The 16,521-nt window shown below is 41.9% G+C and overlaps 1 protein-coding gene across 1 annotated transcript in view; it reads right to left on the reverse strand.

Moving 5' to 3' along the window:
• Positions 1–416: 416 nt before the first annotated feature.
• LOC123248797 (leptin) overlaps positions 417–16,521 on the reverse strand; it is an 18,192-nt gene continuing 2,087 nt past the window's right edge. The window contains exons 2-3 of the mRNA XM_044677659.1: positions 5,660–5,830; positions 417–776 (exon numbers count right to left, since the gene is read on the reverse strand). Of these exons, the coding sequence (XP_044533594.1) occupies positions 417–776; positions 5,660–5,803 (504 nt within the window). The 5' untranslated portion in view covers positions 5,804–5,830. The remainder of the gene's footprint in view (positions 777–5,659; positions 5,831–16,521) is intronic.

Genomic DNA, 16,521 nt, shown 5'->3' on the forward strand with positions numbered 1-16,521 from the left:
TTGAAGTTACTAGGAAAAGATGAATACGTCCATCATCTGAAGTCACGACTTCTCTCATTAATGTACAGTGAGGGGTCGTGAGGGAAATGAGGGAATGGTTGGGAAGGAGGTGAAGAAGGGATAGATATCAGCCCTGTTGATAGCTGAAGAGTTTGGTAAGAATTACACTATGATGTACCCACTGTTCATTGAATGGCTACTTGAGCCAAATTTTGGCATGTATATAGATCTTTGGTCTCCAGCTGAATATGACAATGTCTTTTGTCTTGAATGACATGACTAGGAGGAGTGAGAGGGTATCATCTTAAATCCTATGTAAAGGATACAGTCAGAAGCCTAGGTTTTGCTTAAGAAACCTAAAGAAAATTTCTACTCTAGGGCTTTCACGAACCGGGGAAGAGGAACCTTTTCTGGCTTCAGCAACCATGGATGAGATCCAGCTGTTGGAGCATGCCATAGAGAGACTTCTGAAGTCGGGTCAGGGTCACAACCTCTGTGGAATACAGTGAGGCTTCCATGACCCCTTCCAAATTCCCCAAAGAACTCAAACCATCAGCTTCATCGAAGGGACAGCTCTTCAAGGAACCCAGCAAATGGAGAAGATCCCTGAGGTTTTCAAGGTCATTGGATATTTGTACCATGTTTCTGGAAGACAGATTGGAGAGGATCTGCTGGTAGATGGCCAAAGTCTGGTCCATGTCTGACAAACTCTGGAAAGGATGAAGCCCTGGGATGAAATCCAAGCCAGTTACCCTCTGTTTGGCAGAGATTGAATACTGTGTGAAAGGAAGAGGGAGAGAGTCAAGCACAGTCATGGAGTCAATTTCCCTTCTCTCTCTGGGCTTTAATCATTAGCATTTCCTAGTAGTTCAGGAGATGTGTGTGTGTGTGTGTGTGTGTGTGTGTGTGTGTGTGTGTGTGTGTGTGTGTGTGTGTATTCCTCTATTCTTCTCCACTACTACAAGTTCCTACTGGTCTCTCTGCCTCCAGTCTCTTGCCTTCTTTAATTCATTCTGCATACTACTGCCAGACTTGCTGAAATTTTGTTTTTGTCACTCCCCTGTTCAAGAATCAAGAATGGCTCCCTATTGCCTATTTTCCTGGTTATCATGTATTGATATTTTTTCCCTTCTATCCTCCTTCCTTTCCACCCTGCACTATTTTTCTTTTTACCAACTCATTCCTTTTAGCTTTTTCAATTACATGTAAAAACAACTTTTTAACAATTGCTTTCTGATCTGTTGCAATCTAAATTCTCTCCCTCCCCAGGGGCAAATGCCCGGGTATAGATGATCCCAGTGTCCTTATGCAATACAAATTTCCTTATTCCTCGTATTGTGAGAGAGGATATATTGCAATATAAGAAAAAAACTCATGAAAGAAATAAGGCAAGAAATGCGTTCATACTCTTCTACAACTGTGGATGGCATGTCTCATCATGCATGAGTCCCCTAGGGACTATCTAGGGTCCTTGCTTTGTTGATAATGATTTAGTCCTTCCCAGTTGATCATCACACCATATATTCTGTCACTGTATACAAGGCTCCCCCTGGTTCAGCTCACTTCACTTTGGATCAGTACATACAAGTCTTTCCAAGATTTTTTGAAATCCTTCTGTTTGTTGTTTCTTATGGAGGTTGCACCACAACTTGTTCAGCCATTCCCCAAATGATGGACTTCCCTTCAGTTTCCAATTTTTTGCCACCATAAAGAGAGCTGCTATTAACATTTTTGTACACCAAGGTCCCTCTCCCTCCTCTCTGATCTCTTTGGGACATGGACCTAGTAGTGATAATAACTGGGTCAAAGGGTATGTACGCACAGTTTTATAGCCTTTTGGGCAAAGCAGCAAATTGCTCTCCAGCATGGTTATATCAGGTTTACACCTCCACCAATGGTGTTTCAGTGTTCTGATTTTCTCATGTCCTTTTCAGAATTTATCATTTTCCTTTATTTTTTGGTCATATTAGCCAAACTAATAGATGTGAGGTATTGTCTCAGAGTTGTTTCTCTAACCAATAGTGATTTGGAGCATCTTTCCATGTGACTAAAGGTAGTTTAATTTCTTCATCTGAGGATTGCCTCTTGATATCTTTTGACCCTGTGCTGTTTTTCAAGGCTTTCTTTTGCTAGCCCCCACTTTATCAATTTAATTTTAAATTTCCATAGAGAGGTAGCCTAATAGAGTAGAAAGCATATGAGTTTTGGAGTCAGTGGACTTGCCTTTTGCTCCTTACTACCTGTGTGATCTTTGATATGCCAGTCATCTAACCTCTTGGGGCCTCACTAGGTTGCACTATAAGATTTCTATTGTTATTGGGTTGTGTCCAGCTCTCTGTGTCCCTGTTTGGGTTTCTTGGCAAAAATACTGACGTCCATTTGCCATTTCTTTCCCTAGCTCATTTTACAGAGAAGCAAATTGAGGCAAACAGAGGCAAGGGACTCATTCAGGGTCATACAGCTAGTAAGTATCTGAGGCCATATTTGAACTCAGGAAGATGAGTCTCCCTGACTCCATGCCTGTCTTTCTAGAGGCTTATAATTGAGCCTACTGCTGTACCCTCCCCAGGACGTCTACAGCACAGGGAATCACAAACAAATATATAGAAAAAACCATTCAGGGAATCAGACTCAACAGAACTGCAGGGCTCTGTAGGTCTCACCTGGCTCTCTTGCCCTCCCCCAACCACACAGGAGGCCCCAGAGGAGAAGTGAGATCTGTGGTTCAGCTTTCCTCACTGTCTGAACAGCTTTTCACCCAAAGCCTCATCCTTTTCCATTTATGTTCCCTCCCTAGAAGGGGATGTCTTCTTCTGGAGTTTTATCCCTCCTGCTTGGCTAAGCTGCTTGTGATCCAATTTCTTAATCAATTAGAACTTGTGCCAATCAACATTTCTGACCTAGTCCCTGGAATCTGGACAAGACTGTCTCAAGAAAAATCAGAGGAGACTGCCCTGCCCTCACCACTTATTTCCTAGCAATGGACAGACTTCCTCCCCTCAGTCACTTGCTGTCAGTCAACTGGGCCACATAAATGGGTCCTTGCTCTGGAAACACTGGTCCTTCTGAACATTTTCTGGTTGAACCTGGAGAGTCTGAGGTCTCCAAGTGATCCCTGCTTGTCCCTCTCGGGAATCTTCTGCCTTTCTAAAAGCACCTCCCTATAGTTCGTTGTCAAGATTCACTGACTCTGCCAAGGCTAATGACTTGGGGGCATCATGTCGTGTCTGTTGTGCTACTGTCATCCTTTTGAGGAATCTCAGGCTCTGAGAAGCCCTTCTCTCCCAAGCATGGCCTCAAGACTCTTTAGCCTCCTTCATGGTTCAATATATAAGACCAATTCAATGATCATCTATGATTCTAGATAAAGAATGTTGCCCATCTCCCGAGGAAGAGGTTTTGTACTCAAGATGCAGAATGAGATGTATACTTTTGGACATGGCCAATATGGGAATTGTTTTGCTTGAAAATGTATCTTTGGCATAAGGATTTTGTTTTTCTTCTCTTTTTCCAGTGGAGATGGAAATATGGGGGGGGGATGCCTTTTAATTAAAAAAAAACCATTATTTTAAAATATATAATTTAAGAAGCTCTATTAATGGCTTTTTTTAAAAAGAAAGAAAAAAATTTAATCTACAAGCCTTTATTTTTTTCTCCCTCTCTTTCCCCACTGGGGAAAAAAGAGAAAAACAAACCTCTTGTTACAGATATTCAGAGTCAAGCAATACAAAATATATGTTATGTTTTGTTTTGAGTTTATAGTGATTGCCAGACACATTCCACTCCCAACCCTAATGAATTCTCCCTTCCAATAGCAACAAAAGACAATGGAAAAAAATCATCAAACAGAGTGCTATTGTCTGACAGTATATGAAACATTCTGTACCCATAGTATTCCATTTCTGTCTTTTTAAACCTTTACCTTCCATTTTAGAATTGGTACCAAGTATCAGTTCCAAGGCAGAAAAGCAGTAAGGGCTAAGCAGTTAGGGTTAAGTGACTTGCCCAGGACTTTCTATCTCTAGGCAACCTAGCTCTTCTAGCCCCACTTCTTAACTCAGAAGAGGGAAGAGCATTTACTCATTTTTCCTCTGGGACCAAGATGGGACACTTATTACAACTCCTGAATTTTTTTTTTTGGTTTTAATTTCTTAACATTATGGTTTTTTGTTAAGGCTTTTGTTGCCTTAACATACTCTTTTTGGTTTTTAACCAGCACCCTAGGTTTTGCCTTCTAGTTAGTTGTTTACTTCACATCAACCAAGACAGCCAGATCTCCAGACATAGGATGTCCAGCTAAGTAGTCTGCTGAGTCCTTATTTTGACTCTTTTTTTCTAGTAATATTGTCCCCTCCCAGCCTAAGATGCCTCCCCGTTGGTAGAACTTTTAATATATTCCAAAAATGAGCAGCCCCTAGCACATCTGGGATTGCATCTTACTTAGATGAGGCTACCCCTAAATAACTGAGAACCATCCCTTAAAGCACTGGTAGCTTCCTAGCAGGAGGAACTGCCATTTTGGGTCCAGGTTTCCTTCCAAACTGCCCTTACACACCATCGTTGCCAATTCTGTGGAGAAAGACCAGGGCCAGGTCTTCAGATCTGATTCATAGGACTGAGAAATGTCAGTGTCTGCTCCAGTTGTCCCAGGATCATGGGCAAGCAAACAATAGTGGCCAGGGCAGCAGCCGTGCTCCTCTAGCCCAAGGCTCTGGTGCCACAGTCACTTGTACGTGGCGCTCCTGCTGTATCACAAACTAACAACCACCCCCTGTCGTTCCTGCAGCTGCTCACTCAGCAAGAGTGTGACCTCCATCAGGCCCTCTAGCATTATGAGGAAGGAAGGAGAGTTTCTGAAGCAGACTGTTTTTACCATTCTGCCTACAGGATTTCTCTAGCCTAAGAACACCCAAGAGAATTAGGTAAGGGCTCTGAAGATGGTGCTAAGGACCAAAGCCATCGCTGACCTTGTGACACGGTATCCTCATTGCCCAAGTTGTCTGGTACATGATGCACTTCAAGGCTTTGCTATCAGTATCAGTATAACCCCCTGCCATACTCTCCCACCAGGGACACAGGGGCATCCAAACATAGAAAGGTGCTCAGGTAACTCAACTCTCCAGAGCTACACCCTTTTGCCATTCATAAGGTTTTCACTCATATGGATTTGAACCCAGGTCTGCTGACTGCAAGTCTATTGGAGTCTCTACCCCATAGCAAAAGAGGACCAGAGAGGGTACCCTGGGATTGCCTCAAATTCCACTGAGAGGCACCAGTGCCACAGGCTGAATACCTGGATAGCTACAGATTATACAGAATGTTCTGGAATATCTCAGTCAACTTCCTTGGGTCTTGGTTTCCTTGATGGTAAATGAGAACTAAGTATGGCTAATTCTTGGTTTTTGGTGCCATTGGGCTTATTACTCTCTTAAAGAGACTGCTCATGTAAACATTTGACCAAGACAGGTTTCATTTCACCTGTTTTAATATATAGAATCAAGCAGAGGAAGGGTGGATAGGGGCGATGGCCAATATTCATACTGAAAAAAAGGTAGAGATGAAACAAGGGGCAACCATGGGTTCTAGGTTTTTCTCTGGGAAGGGATTCCCATTCAGAGCCCACCCGGAGCCACAATGTATATCAATGTATTTCTCCTACCACGTGTGAGATATCATTGATCCTGGTGATGATGGTCTTGGTGAGGGTTTTTGTGTCATCCTGGACCTTCCGGATGGGCACTGCTTGGGTGTAGTAGAGATGATGGCAAAGCCACAAGAAGCCGCACAAGGCTACACAGTGCATTTTTCTTTCTGAGGTGGGTGTGCCTGTCTTGAAGAGAAAAAGGAAGCAAACTGAGGTGCTATTAACTCAGGGTGCCCTAGGGCAAACTCCACCCCAACCCCCAAATGTCATGCGTTTGTTCCTTGACTGATTTCCCAGTCAAGTCCAAGACAAGTCACTACCAAGAAGTAAGTCAATGGAATACATCCCCTTAGATCAGTGACCTTTTGAGCTTGGTGTGTCAAAATTTGACAAAAAACAGAGCATAACTCGGGTGGTGTGTCCCTTTGAGAAAAAAACCATAATTTCACGATATTTATAGTTTAAATAACAAAAATGTATAATTATATTATATAACTACATTTAATAAACCAAAATAGGTAAATTAATATAGGTAGAATTGTCATCTATAGTGCACAGAGTGTCTACACTACCCTACAGGAAATGTGTCGTCCTTGGCATGTGGCTCCATACTTCTCTGTATGTGGCCACATGCTATTGAAAATGGCTACGCACGTCAGTGCTGACACACGCCATAGGTTTGCCATCACCTCCTTAGGTGGTGGCACATTGAAGAGAGAGAGTACTACATCTAGTTAGGAAGACCTGAAGTCAAATCCTGCCTTAGACACTAGTTAGCTGTGTGATCTAGGCAAGTCTCTTCCACTCTGATTGCTTCAGTTTCCTCAACTGTAAAAATTATCCTAATCAACAGCACCCATCTCCCAGGCTTGTTGCGAAGACAAAATGAGATAATAGTTACAAAAATGAGCTTAGTACAAAGCCTGGAACATAGTAGGTGCTACTTAAATGCTTATCTCCTTTGTTCCTTGGGAATATTGCCGTCTCAGTCCATAAAAATTATGGCGAAGTTGTTTTTTTAAAACCTTACTCGGCATCCTGGTAAACGTGGGTTGGATTAAGCTTTTGTGGTGGCCATGATGTTACAACCACCTTCACACTATTTAAAAATGCGGAGTGGGCATGGGCATAGCCCAGGTGACCTGTTTAACCCGACCCTTTTGTTGTTACTACTGAGAACTTTGTGGCATGGAAGGGAGACTCCTTCCTGGGCTACATAACCTCAGGGCCATCCATACTGCTCCTCCTTTCCTGCCTGTTTACTTACCATTCACTTCTTTTTTTAAAAACCCTTACATTCATAACACAGTTATAGCAATATTATATGTTATATATAGCATATCAGCTTTGAAAACTTGGCTCCTCTCAGCAATGCAATGATCTGGGACAATCCTGAAAGACATATGACAGGGAAAGCTAGATAACTGTTGGGGTCATCTTTTGCATCAGTGTATCTTTGGTTTTATTTTGGGGTTTTGATTATGTATGGCTTTGCTCTTACAACAATGACCAATATGGAGTGTGCCATTGCATGATAATGAAATAAAAAAACAACAAACAACCCCTTACTTTCTGTCTTAGTAACAACTCTCAGACAGAAAGGCAAGGGCTAGGAAATGGCTTACATGACTTGCCCAGGGTCACGCAGCTAGGAAGTGTCTCCATCCACATCTAAATCCTATGTAGCATGACTTCTTTCCCATCATTCTAATGAAACTTCTTACTTAAAGGTTATCCCTGATATTAACTGTTAAGATACCTTTTCCTTCAATTCTCATCTTCTCAGCTACTTTTAACACTGTTGAACACCTCCTTGATCCCAGATACTCACTTCTCCCTTAATTTTCATGATGTCATTCTTGACTGCCTTTCCTCCTACTTAACATATTGTTGAAAAAAAATTAAAACCCTTACCTTCTGCCTTAGAATCGAAATGAAGTATCAGTTCCAAGGCAGAAAAATGGGGAGGGCTAGGCAAATAGGGTTAAGTGACTTGCCCAAGGTCAACAGCTAGGAAGCATCTGAGGCTACATTTGAACCCAGAACCTCCCATCTTCAGGGCTGGCTCTCTAGCCACTAAACCACTTAGCTGCCCTGACTGCTTTTTTATTTGCCACTTCATTAACCATTTTCTGACCTTCAATGGACCAAACATACTTTTATCAACTCCTATGGGTTCACTTCTCTTTATGTATGACTTCCAAAATTTATAGAGATAGCCTTCATCTCTCACGTGAGTTCCCGTCCTGTACTGCCAAATACCTCGTATGTTCTACTAGCATCTCAAGTCTAATATGCACCAAATGGAGCTCATTGTCTTCCCACCTTACGCCTGACATCCTATATACTTCTCTATTCCTGTTAAGGGCATTACCATCCACTCATTCACTTAGAATCATCCGTAACAGTTTCTTCTTCTTCAACATCCCCATCTCCATCCTTATCAAGTCTTTTGCCACTTTCTATGAATTCTATTTCCATGACACTTCTCAAATCCATTCCTTTCTCTTTAAACAAAGGCACCAATCGCCTCTTGTCATCCTTCACACTTCCATCACCTTGTGCCTGGATTATATTGATACCTCTTCTCTCACCAAATTGGTTTCCATGTTTCTATTCTCTGCAATCTACCCTTCACACACCCCTGTAAGGAGAGGTCAGATTAGACAATGGCCTCAATGTTGACAGGGCAAAGCTATACAATTTGGTACCTGATGTCCTCTTTTTTCTAAGTAAGCAGGATTTACACCAACCCAACTGCACTCTCTGGTCTCTCCCTGTTTGGGATCTTCACATCTGGGAGGAAACTTAGCATTTTCTAGTTTATCCTCTTTTTTTGGTGAATGTTCTAATGCATGCTTTGATATAGTGGATGGAATGGTCTGAGTCAGAAAAAATAGATTCAAATTCTACCTCCAAAACTTGTTAGCTGGGTACAAGTCATAGCCTCTTTGTGTTCAAAGAAGCTCTGCTAAGTCACAGGTGGAGTGTGATTCACATTGGTGAAAGGATTTTCCATGCCCAGAGTTCTCTAAAATGATGAAATCCCAGATCCTTAAAGTCTTTCCAGACTAAATATAAAGAACAAACACTATCCCTCAATGCTGTATAACTAGGACCTGTTTCGTTCCATAAAAGCCATAAGTCCAATTCTGTAGTTATTCTACTCAGAGAGTAGGCTTCATTGAGTTAATGTTGAAGAACTGCAGAATCTCAGAATCCAGGTTTGGAAGGGATGACACAAGGTCCTGTGTGACACTGCCTAATAATTCATTGTCCAACCTCTGCTTGAATACTTCCAATAATGAGGAGTTCAATTCTTTAAGAAGCATCCCATTCTACTTTTGTTCTTATATCAATCAATTAAAAAGCATTTATTAAGCACCCACTATGGACCAGTTATTGTGCTAAACACTGGGGATACAAAGGCCAAAATGTGATATGTTATCTCAAAGAGTTGACATTCTAATGGAAGAGATAATAAACAAGTAACTATGTACAAGAAAAGCTAAGCATAAAGGGAAGACATTAACAGTAGGGAAAACTGGGAAAGCCCTGCTACAGAAGATGGGATTTGAGCTGCGTCTTGAAGTGGCCCAAGGGCAAAGGTCTGGAGGGACAGCACCCCACATCTAGAGGATGGGGAATGACAATGTTGGAGTGGACAGATGGAGCCTCCTATGGGAGGAACAGCAAGGAGGCCAGGATAGCTGGATTGCAAATTACAAGGAAGTGAAAGAAGGGCCAGATTATGAAGGATTTAAAAGCCAAAAAGAATTTTATATTTGATCCTGGAAGTAACAGGGAGCTCCTGGTGTTTACTGAGTTGAAAGGTGGCCAGATTTGCATTTAGGAAGATGAATTCAGCAGCTGGAGGAAGGATGGGTTAGAATGAAGAAAGACACAGGTCAGAGAAGACCAACCAGGAGGCTACTGCAATTGTCCAGGCATGAATCTGTGAGGACTTGTTACACGTCGGTGGTTGGGTGAGTGGAGAGAAGAGGACTTCCACGGGAAACGCTGTGAAGCAGGAATGACAGGTCCAGGAGTATGAGTCATGAAGATGCCAATGAGACTGCGAATCTCAGTGAGCAGGAAGATCATGGGGCTCTTGATGGCAAGAGGAAAGTTCAAAAGACGGGAGGGTCTGAGGGTTAAGACAATGACAATGAATTCTGTTTTGGGCAGGTTGAATTTGAGATATGTATGAAACACCTAATTTGAGAGGTACAAAAGGTAACCAGGATTCAGGAGACACATATATAGATCTGGGAATCATCTGCATATAGATGACAATTGAACTTGTAAGAACTAGGGTAAACATCAATAGAGAGAATATAGGACAAGAAGACAGGACCGACCCTTGCGAAACATTTATGTGTAACCTGGATGAAGATCTGGAAAAAGGAGATTGAGAAAGAGAGGTCGGACAACTAGGAAGGGAACCAACAGAGATAGCAGAATCATAGCAACCTAGAGAGGAGAAAGCATTCAGAAGAGTGATAATCCAGTGTCAGAGGTTGCAGAGAGCAGAATGAGGATTAAGAGAAAAGGGTAAGAGATTGAGCAGCTATGTGGTTCAGTAGATAGAGAGCTGGACTTGGAGACAGGAAGAGCTCAGTTTAAATCCAGTCTCAGATACTTAGTAGCTGAGTGGCCCTGGATCAAGTCGCTTAACCCTGTTTGCCTCAGTTTCCTTATTTGTAAAATGAGCTGGAGAAGGAAATGGTAAATTGCTCCAGTGTCTGCCAAGAAAACCCCAAGTGGGGTCAGGAAGAGTCAGACATGAGTGGAATGACTGAACAAGTAGATAGGGCAATTAAGAGAGCACTGGTAACATTGAGAGAGCTAAATGATTGGAGCCAGATTTCAGGCTTTTTTAGAAATTAATGAGAGGAAAGGAAGTGGAAGCAGGATACAGTAGTAGAACTTACTGATAGATTAGTGGATGTAAGGTGGTCCTATGAGACAAGTTTATATTGGAGCATTTGGGTTTAGCCTTACCACAAAATCATTTCAGTAGCTAGAATCTTCAGCCCCATGACAAGATTCCTGCTCCCCACCTACTTGCTCTTCCTGCTCTCTGTCCACCTCCACAGACCTCTCCTATAGTTCCTTCTGTAGTCCTGACCCATCAGCCAACTCAGATAGAGCCCCATTCTGGTTTGGTTAATGCCCTACTTGACCTTATTTAGTTAATCCTAAGGTTTCTTCTCTGCCTCAGACTAAAGTCAAACAAAAAGACAGTAAGGTAGATAAATATTTTTGCCACTAGTGCTTTAAGTTTAGAGTTTTGTTGGGGTAAGGAGCATGAAAGGCTTTCAGAGCTAGGACTGTCTTTCCAGACTGATGCCATGTAGGACTGTGAATAGCAAGTGGGAGGCTTTACCAGCAGAGAGATCAAGACAAGAGCCCATATCCCACTGGGTGATTTTTCTGTCCGCCCCAAACCATAGTGGGCATTGATTGGGAGAGGAAGGGACCTGACTCTTAGATTGGCCAGAGAGGAAGTTAGCCTGCCCAGGTGCTAGTCTGAAGCCAAGGCTAGCTCCATCCATTGGGAGACAAATATAGGTTTAGATAAAGCTGTTGACTTTTGTACTCAGTAAATATTGACTTCATCTTGGCTTCAACTATGGCCATCAAATCTTGTGTTTCTAGTATGCTTTTTTACTTCCCTCTTAGAATTAATTCTATATATTGGTTCCAAGGCAGGAGAACAGTAACAGTTAATCAATGGTGGTTAAGTGACTTTCCCAGGGTCACAGCTAAGAAGTATCTGAGAACAGATTCAAACCCAGTACCTTCCAACTCTAGGTCTGGTTTTCAATCCACTGAGCCACCTAAGTTCTGCCCCAACCCTCTAGGATCTTTTTTTGTTTAAAATATTTCCACCCTTTATTCTTCTCATCTAAACATCTGAAGGATGAAAATGCTCAATCAATAAACATTTATTACTGTATCATGTGATGTTCTAGTCCATGGACTACAGAGACAAAGGAGTTACTGTTCTTGCCCTCAATGAGCTTATAATGACAAAATACATAGAAAGTATCAGGAAAGAGACACTAGCATTGTAGTTCAAGTCTCATTTCTGACAAAGATTGTGAAATATTGGGCAAGTCTTTCAACCTCAAAAAATGGGGGGGGGTCTTGAATTATCAGCTCTCTCCACAAAACTATGAAAACTTTTGCTTTTAGGCATCCCCTATCTTTCATCTTCCCCTTCACCACACTCCCACTGTGATATAGAAAGGCCTTAGTGACTTCATGACCATCTAAGAAAAAAAATCCAACAGCAGCATGATGGGAAGACATTTCGGTCTCTTTTACTATCTCTAATGAAAAGTGTAGAGCTTTGAATCACCATTAGTTTCTTCTCATCTAGCCCTCTGACTTTCTGAGAGAAGACTAGCTGGGGAACAAATTCTCTGAAGCCTTGAGGGAGGATAAAGAGCATTTGCCTCTGGTTTTATCAGACAGATCTGCCTGAGCTGGATCCCTCCTGAGGCCCCTTTCAGGAACATTGATCAGGTCTCCTCTCTTCCACTTCTCTATTTTTATTTCCCTCTTGTTTCTTTCTTTCCCTCTATAATTCTACAATTCTCTAAGACTCCATGGTCTTGGGGATGGGGAATCCAGGGACCAATTTCATTGCATATCAAAATCTGTCCTTAGTTTTGAGATCACAGCCTTCATTCCTAGGCAGGTTGCACACTTACCACCACTCACACCATGAGTCATCTGTTCCTCTCTGACAGTCCCAAAGTAATAACCCTTTAGAGTAGGCTCTTGTCTCAATTGGCTTTCTTAAAGCTATTTCCTGTTTAAGAAAGCATTTGTCTTAATTCAGGTAGAGTAGTGGATAAAGCACAGGACCTGGAGTCAGGAAGACTGAGTTCAAATTCAGCCTCAGAAACTGACAGGCAATCCTGGGCAAGTCACTTGCCTCAGTTCCCTCATCTGTAAAATGAGGATTATAAAACAATGCCTCTCACCTATGCTTTTTGTGAGGAATGAAAGAAATAATAATTGTAAAGAGCTCAGAACACTACCTGGCATGGAGGAAGCACCATATAAATGTTATCTGTTATTATCAGCTATTATTTTAATGGCATATTGTAGCTGATGCCTCTTATCTGGTTCCTGATAGGTGCTTTGCATACCTCTTCTGATTCCTGATTCTCCCTTGGCTTCTGGCTTTCTTGTCTTCTTGGAATATGACCCATTCCTTTGCTTAGGTTTTTTGTTTTTGTTTTTGTTTTTTAATTTAAAACCTTTATCTTCCCTCTTGGAATCAATACTATGTATTGGTTCCAAGGCAGAAGAGTGGTAAGGGTGGACAATGGGGGTCAAGTGACTTGCCCAGGGACACACAGCTGGGAAGTGGCTGAGGCCGGATTTGAACCTAGGACCTCCTGTCTCTAGGCCTGGCTCTCAATCCACTGAGCTACCCAGCTGCCCCTCTTTGCTTAGTTTTCCACCTTTCATTTCTAGACTTGCTTTGGCTCCCTCAGTTCTGATTTCTTGCCCTGTCTCTGAGGTTCTGACCATCTATAGTGCCATGATACTATCAAGGCTTAATTCTCCATCATGGCACCATGTACAGTCTGTCTGTCTCCCACCTTTTGAATATAGCATATGATATTCACCAAAATAATCTATATTTATATAGAGCCGTACAGTATAAAAGACTTGCTTTATAACTAGCTACAAGAGAGATTTTACAACCCTTCAAGGAAATTACTGCCCCCATTTTACAGATGAGTTCATGGAAACTCAGAGACTTGCCCGGAGTCATATAGCCAGGGAACATCAGAACCATAATTATAGTCTATGTCCAATATCAGTGGGGGTTTTTTAAACCCTCCCTTTCTGTCTTAAACTTGATATTAGGTATTGATTCCAAGACAGAAGAGCAGTAAAGGCTAGACAATAAGTGACTTGCCCAGGGTCACACATCTAGGAAGTGCCCAAGGCTAGATTTGAACCCGGGATTTCTTGTCTCTAGGCTTGGTTCTCTATAAACAGCACCTTCATTTTAATAATCAATTCAAGTTCTGTGGGAAGCCAATAAGAGAACAGATAAAAATCTGAGGCCCCTCTTTTGACCCCTTTTATGATCCATACCTTTTCTTATTGGAAAAACATTATAGACTTATTGAAAAGCTTTAAGTTCCTAGCAAACCAGAAGGTACAGAGTTAACAATTTCTCTCCTTGATAATTAAGAAGCCTGAACTCTAAAAAATATATTACTTAGACAATCAAGGCCAGAAACAGACAAAGCTTAGACAAGACTTTATCTGACCAGGTGCAATCCTGTAAATCAAGAGTATAGGACTCAATTTGTTTAGGATCTCTATGAAATATATTTCTGCTCCCAGAATTAACCTCCTACTAATTGATGGTTGGAATTTGGCCTTTGACCCTGGACCTATCTCTCTACTTTTTAGATTTTAATGGGTTTTTGTATAATTTGTAACCCCTTCACAGCTGTGATTCTTTCTCTGTGCTCTTTGTGTGAAACCAGTATATATTAAACTCAAGACTCCGTGGTAAGTTGGAGCAGTTATGAGCTAAGCATTTAGTCTGACTGGTCTCATTCAATCCAACGCCACTAAATGCCACTCTGAACCCCCAGAAATATAGAGCTGGTTCTCTATAAAGTTCAACAGGAAATTTAGGGAGTTGTGGAGCTTTGATGGCTACTGGAAATGAAAAAAAATCCTTCAAATCCATTAGAAAACCACAAGATAGAAAAAAAAAAACATTTAGACATCAACAAAGTGGGTTTATACTGACCGATGTGGTCCTGTAGATAAGACACCAAGTGGCGTGTCCAACTTTGCATCAAAAATGTCTGCTTTTAAAAGGCAGAGCTATTAAGAGGGATGGGGGGAGGAGGGTTGGGAGATTGAAGGAGTTTTTTCTCCCTCACCTTCATTTTGGACAGGGTGACTGACAGCTTCTAAGAGCCACCTGGCTGCTCCAACACATACATATGCTTTTAAGAAAGCTCATCAGTGCCCCTCAAAGTTATCTTGTCATCACACAAACAAAGCAAGCCAAGATTCCAAGGCACAGACAAGAAATCATTTTCCCCGACTTCCCAGCTACCTATGTTTGCCAAAGAACAAACAAACCCATGAAGCTCATGAAGAGTCAGACGTGACTGAAACATCTGAACAACAAAAACAACAAACATTTATTACCACTTTCTCTCTTCTAGGGGCCATGTTAAAGAGAAAACGTGAAGAAAAGAAGGCAGGACCGAACGACTGAACAAAACCCTCAGTGTAAGCTGCAGAAATGGTGATCGTGCATATTGGTGAGGGAACTTCCTTCCTGGGAGTTCTCTTATAAAATCATTAGCCTGGTTCACCCTTTTCCCCTAATGTGATTTTTTCTTCTTAATAATTCTTATCAATTCTAAGATCGAAAAGGAAAATATAGTGGAATTCAGGAAGATGAAGTGGAGAAAGGGAACCAAGCATATTCTTAGGGCATCCTGCCAATCAAGTGGTTACCTTTAATGCACTGGTTCTCAGAGTTTTCTCAGGACAAGAATGACAAAGGTTAGGTAATGGGGATTAAATGACTTGCCCACGATCATACAGCTAGGAAGTGTCTGAGGTCAGATTTGGACCCAGGACCTCCTGACCCCAGGCCTGGTGCTCTATACATTTAGCTGCCCCCCACTTCCCAAATCTGTTTCCATACACATGCACACTCATTCATACGTGTAAGTTTACACACAATTCTAGTCACAAATAATTTTCAAATGGATTTTTTGCTTTCAAAGAATTTACATTTAGGTTACTTTAAGTAGCAAATTCCCTAGGGCAGAGATGGGGGTCAGGTCTGTGATTTCCTTGGAATTTCTGGCAAGTAAATGCCCTCTAATAATGCAGGCTGTCTCTGAAATTTAGAAGTTTAGAGTTGCCCCTAAAGCACTTGGAGGCAAATCAACTTGTCCAAGGAAACACACAGTCTATGTTTCTGGGTTAAAACCTGAATTCAGATCATCCTAATTCAGAGAATAGCTCCCTCTTCATAAGGCCACAGCTACTTCTCTTGGCACCTGTGTTAATATGTACAAATGCAGGGCAGCTGAGTGGGAAGGACCTGGGTTTAGTATTGGTTCTAAGACAAGGTAAGGATTAAAAAAAGAAGGCGGCATTTTGGAGGAAGTGGGGTTTCAGGAGCTTTCTGACAGCAGAAAGAAGAAACCAAACACACAACTATTTTATAGTCTGCTCAGTTTGATCCTCAATAGGTGGGGATAAGATTGACTAATTGAATTCTGTTAAATCTTGTGCATGTTATTCAATGGTGTATATACTAGTGGGATGGAAGAAGTCTCTGAGCTACATTCTCTAGAGTCTGTCTGTCTGTCTGTCTGTCTCTCTATCTCTGTCTCTCTCTGACTCCCTATAGCCAGCCTGAGCTAGGTTGGGGCAATGGGGCAGCTCTTGTAAGGTCAGTTCCTTCTTCTACACCGTCTTCCTCACCTGCCTCCGAACTGGCCACTTTGTTCAGACATTCCTGGTCTCAAACTGCAAACTGGCAGCTCAGGACAGGAATTTGCTGGAATCTGCTTTGGCTTTGCTTGTTGGCTCTTTGTGCCACTTCCTGGAGAGGAGGGCAAGGGAGATATTTCCCCAAAGTGCTGAGAATAGTCGTTCTGAGTATAAAATTAGAAAATGGAATGATACTTTGGCCAACATGGAAAATTTCCTCTCTATAACTGTGCCCAATGCAGCCCACTCTGTGAAAGTATAGACTATAAGAGAGTGCGCTTCTCTCTCTCTCTCTCTCTTTATCTCTCTCTTTATCTCTCTCTCTCTCTCTCTCTCTCTCTCTCTCTCTCTCTCTC

The sequence above is a fragment of the Gracilinanus agilis genome, chromosome 5 (assembly GCF_016433145.1).
Source record: "Gracilinanus agilis isolate LMUSP501 chromosome 5, AgileGrace, whole genome shotgun sequence".
Lineage (NCBI taxonomy): Eukaryota > Metazoa > Chordata > Mammalia > Didelphimorphia > Didelphidae > Gracilinanus > Gracilinanus agilis.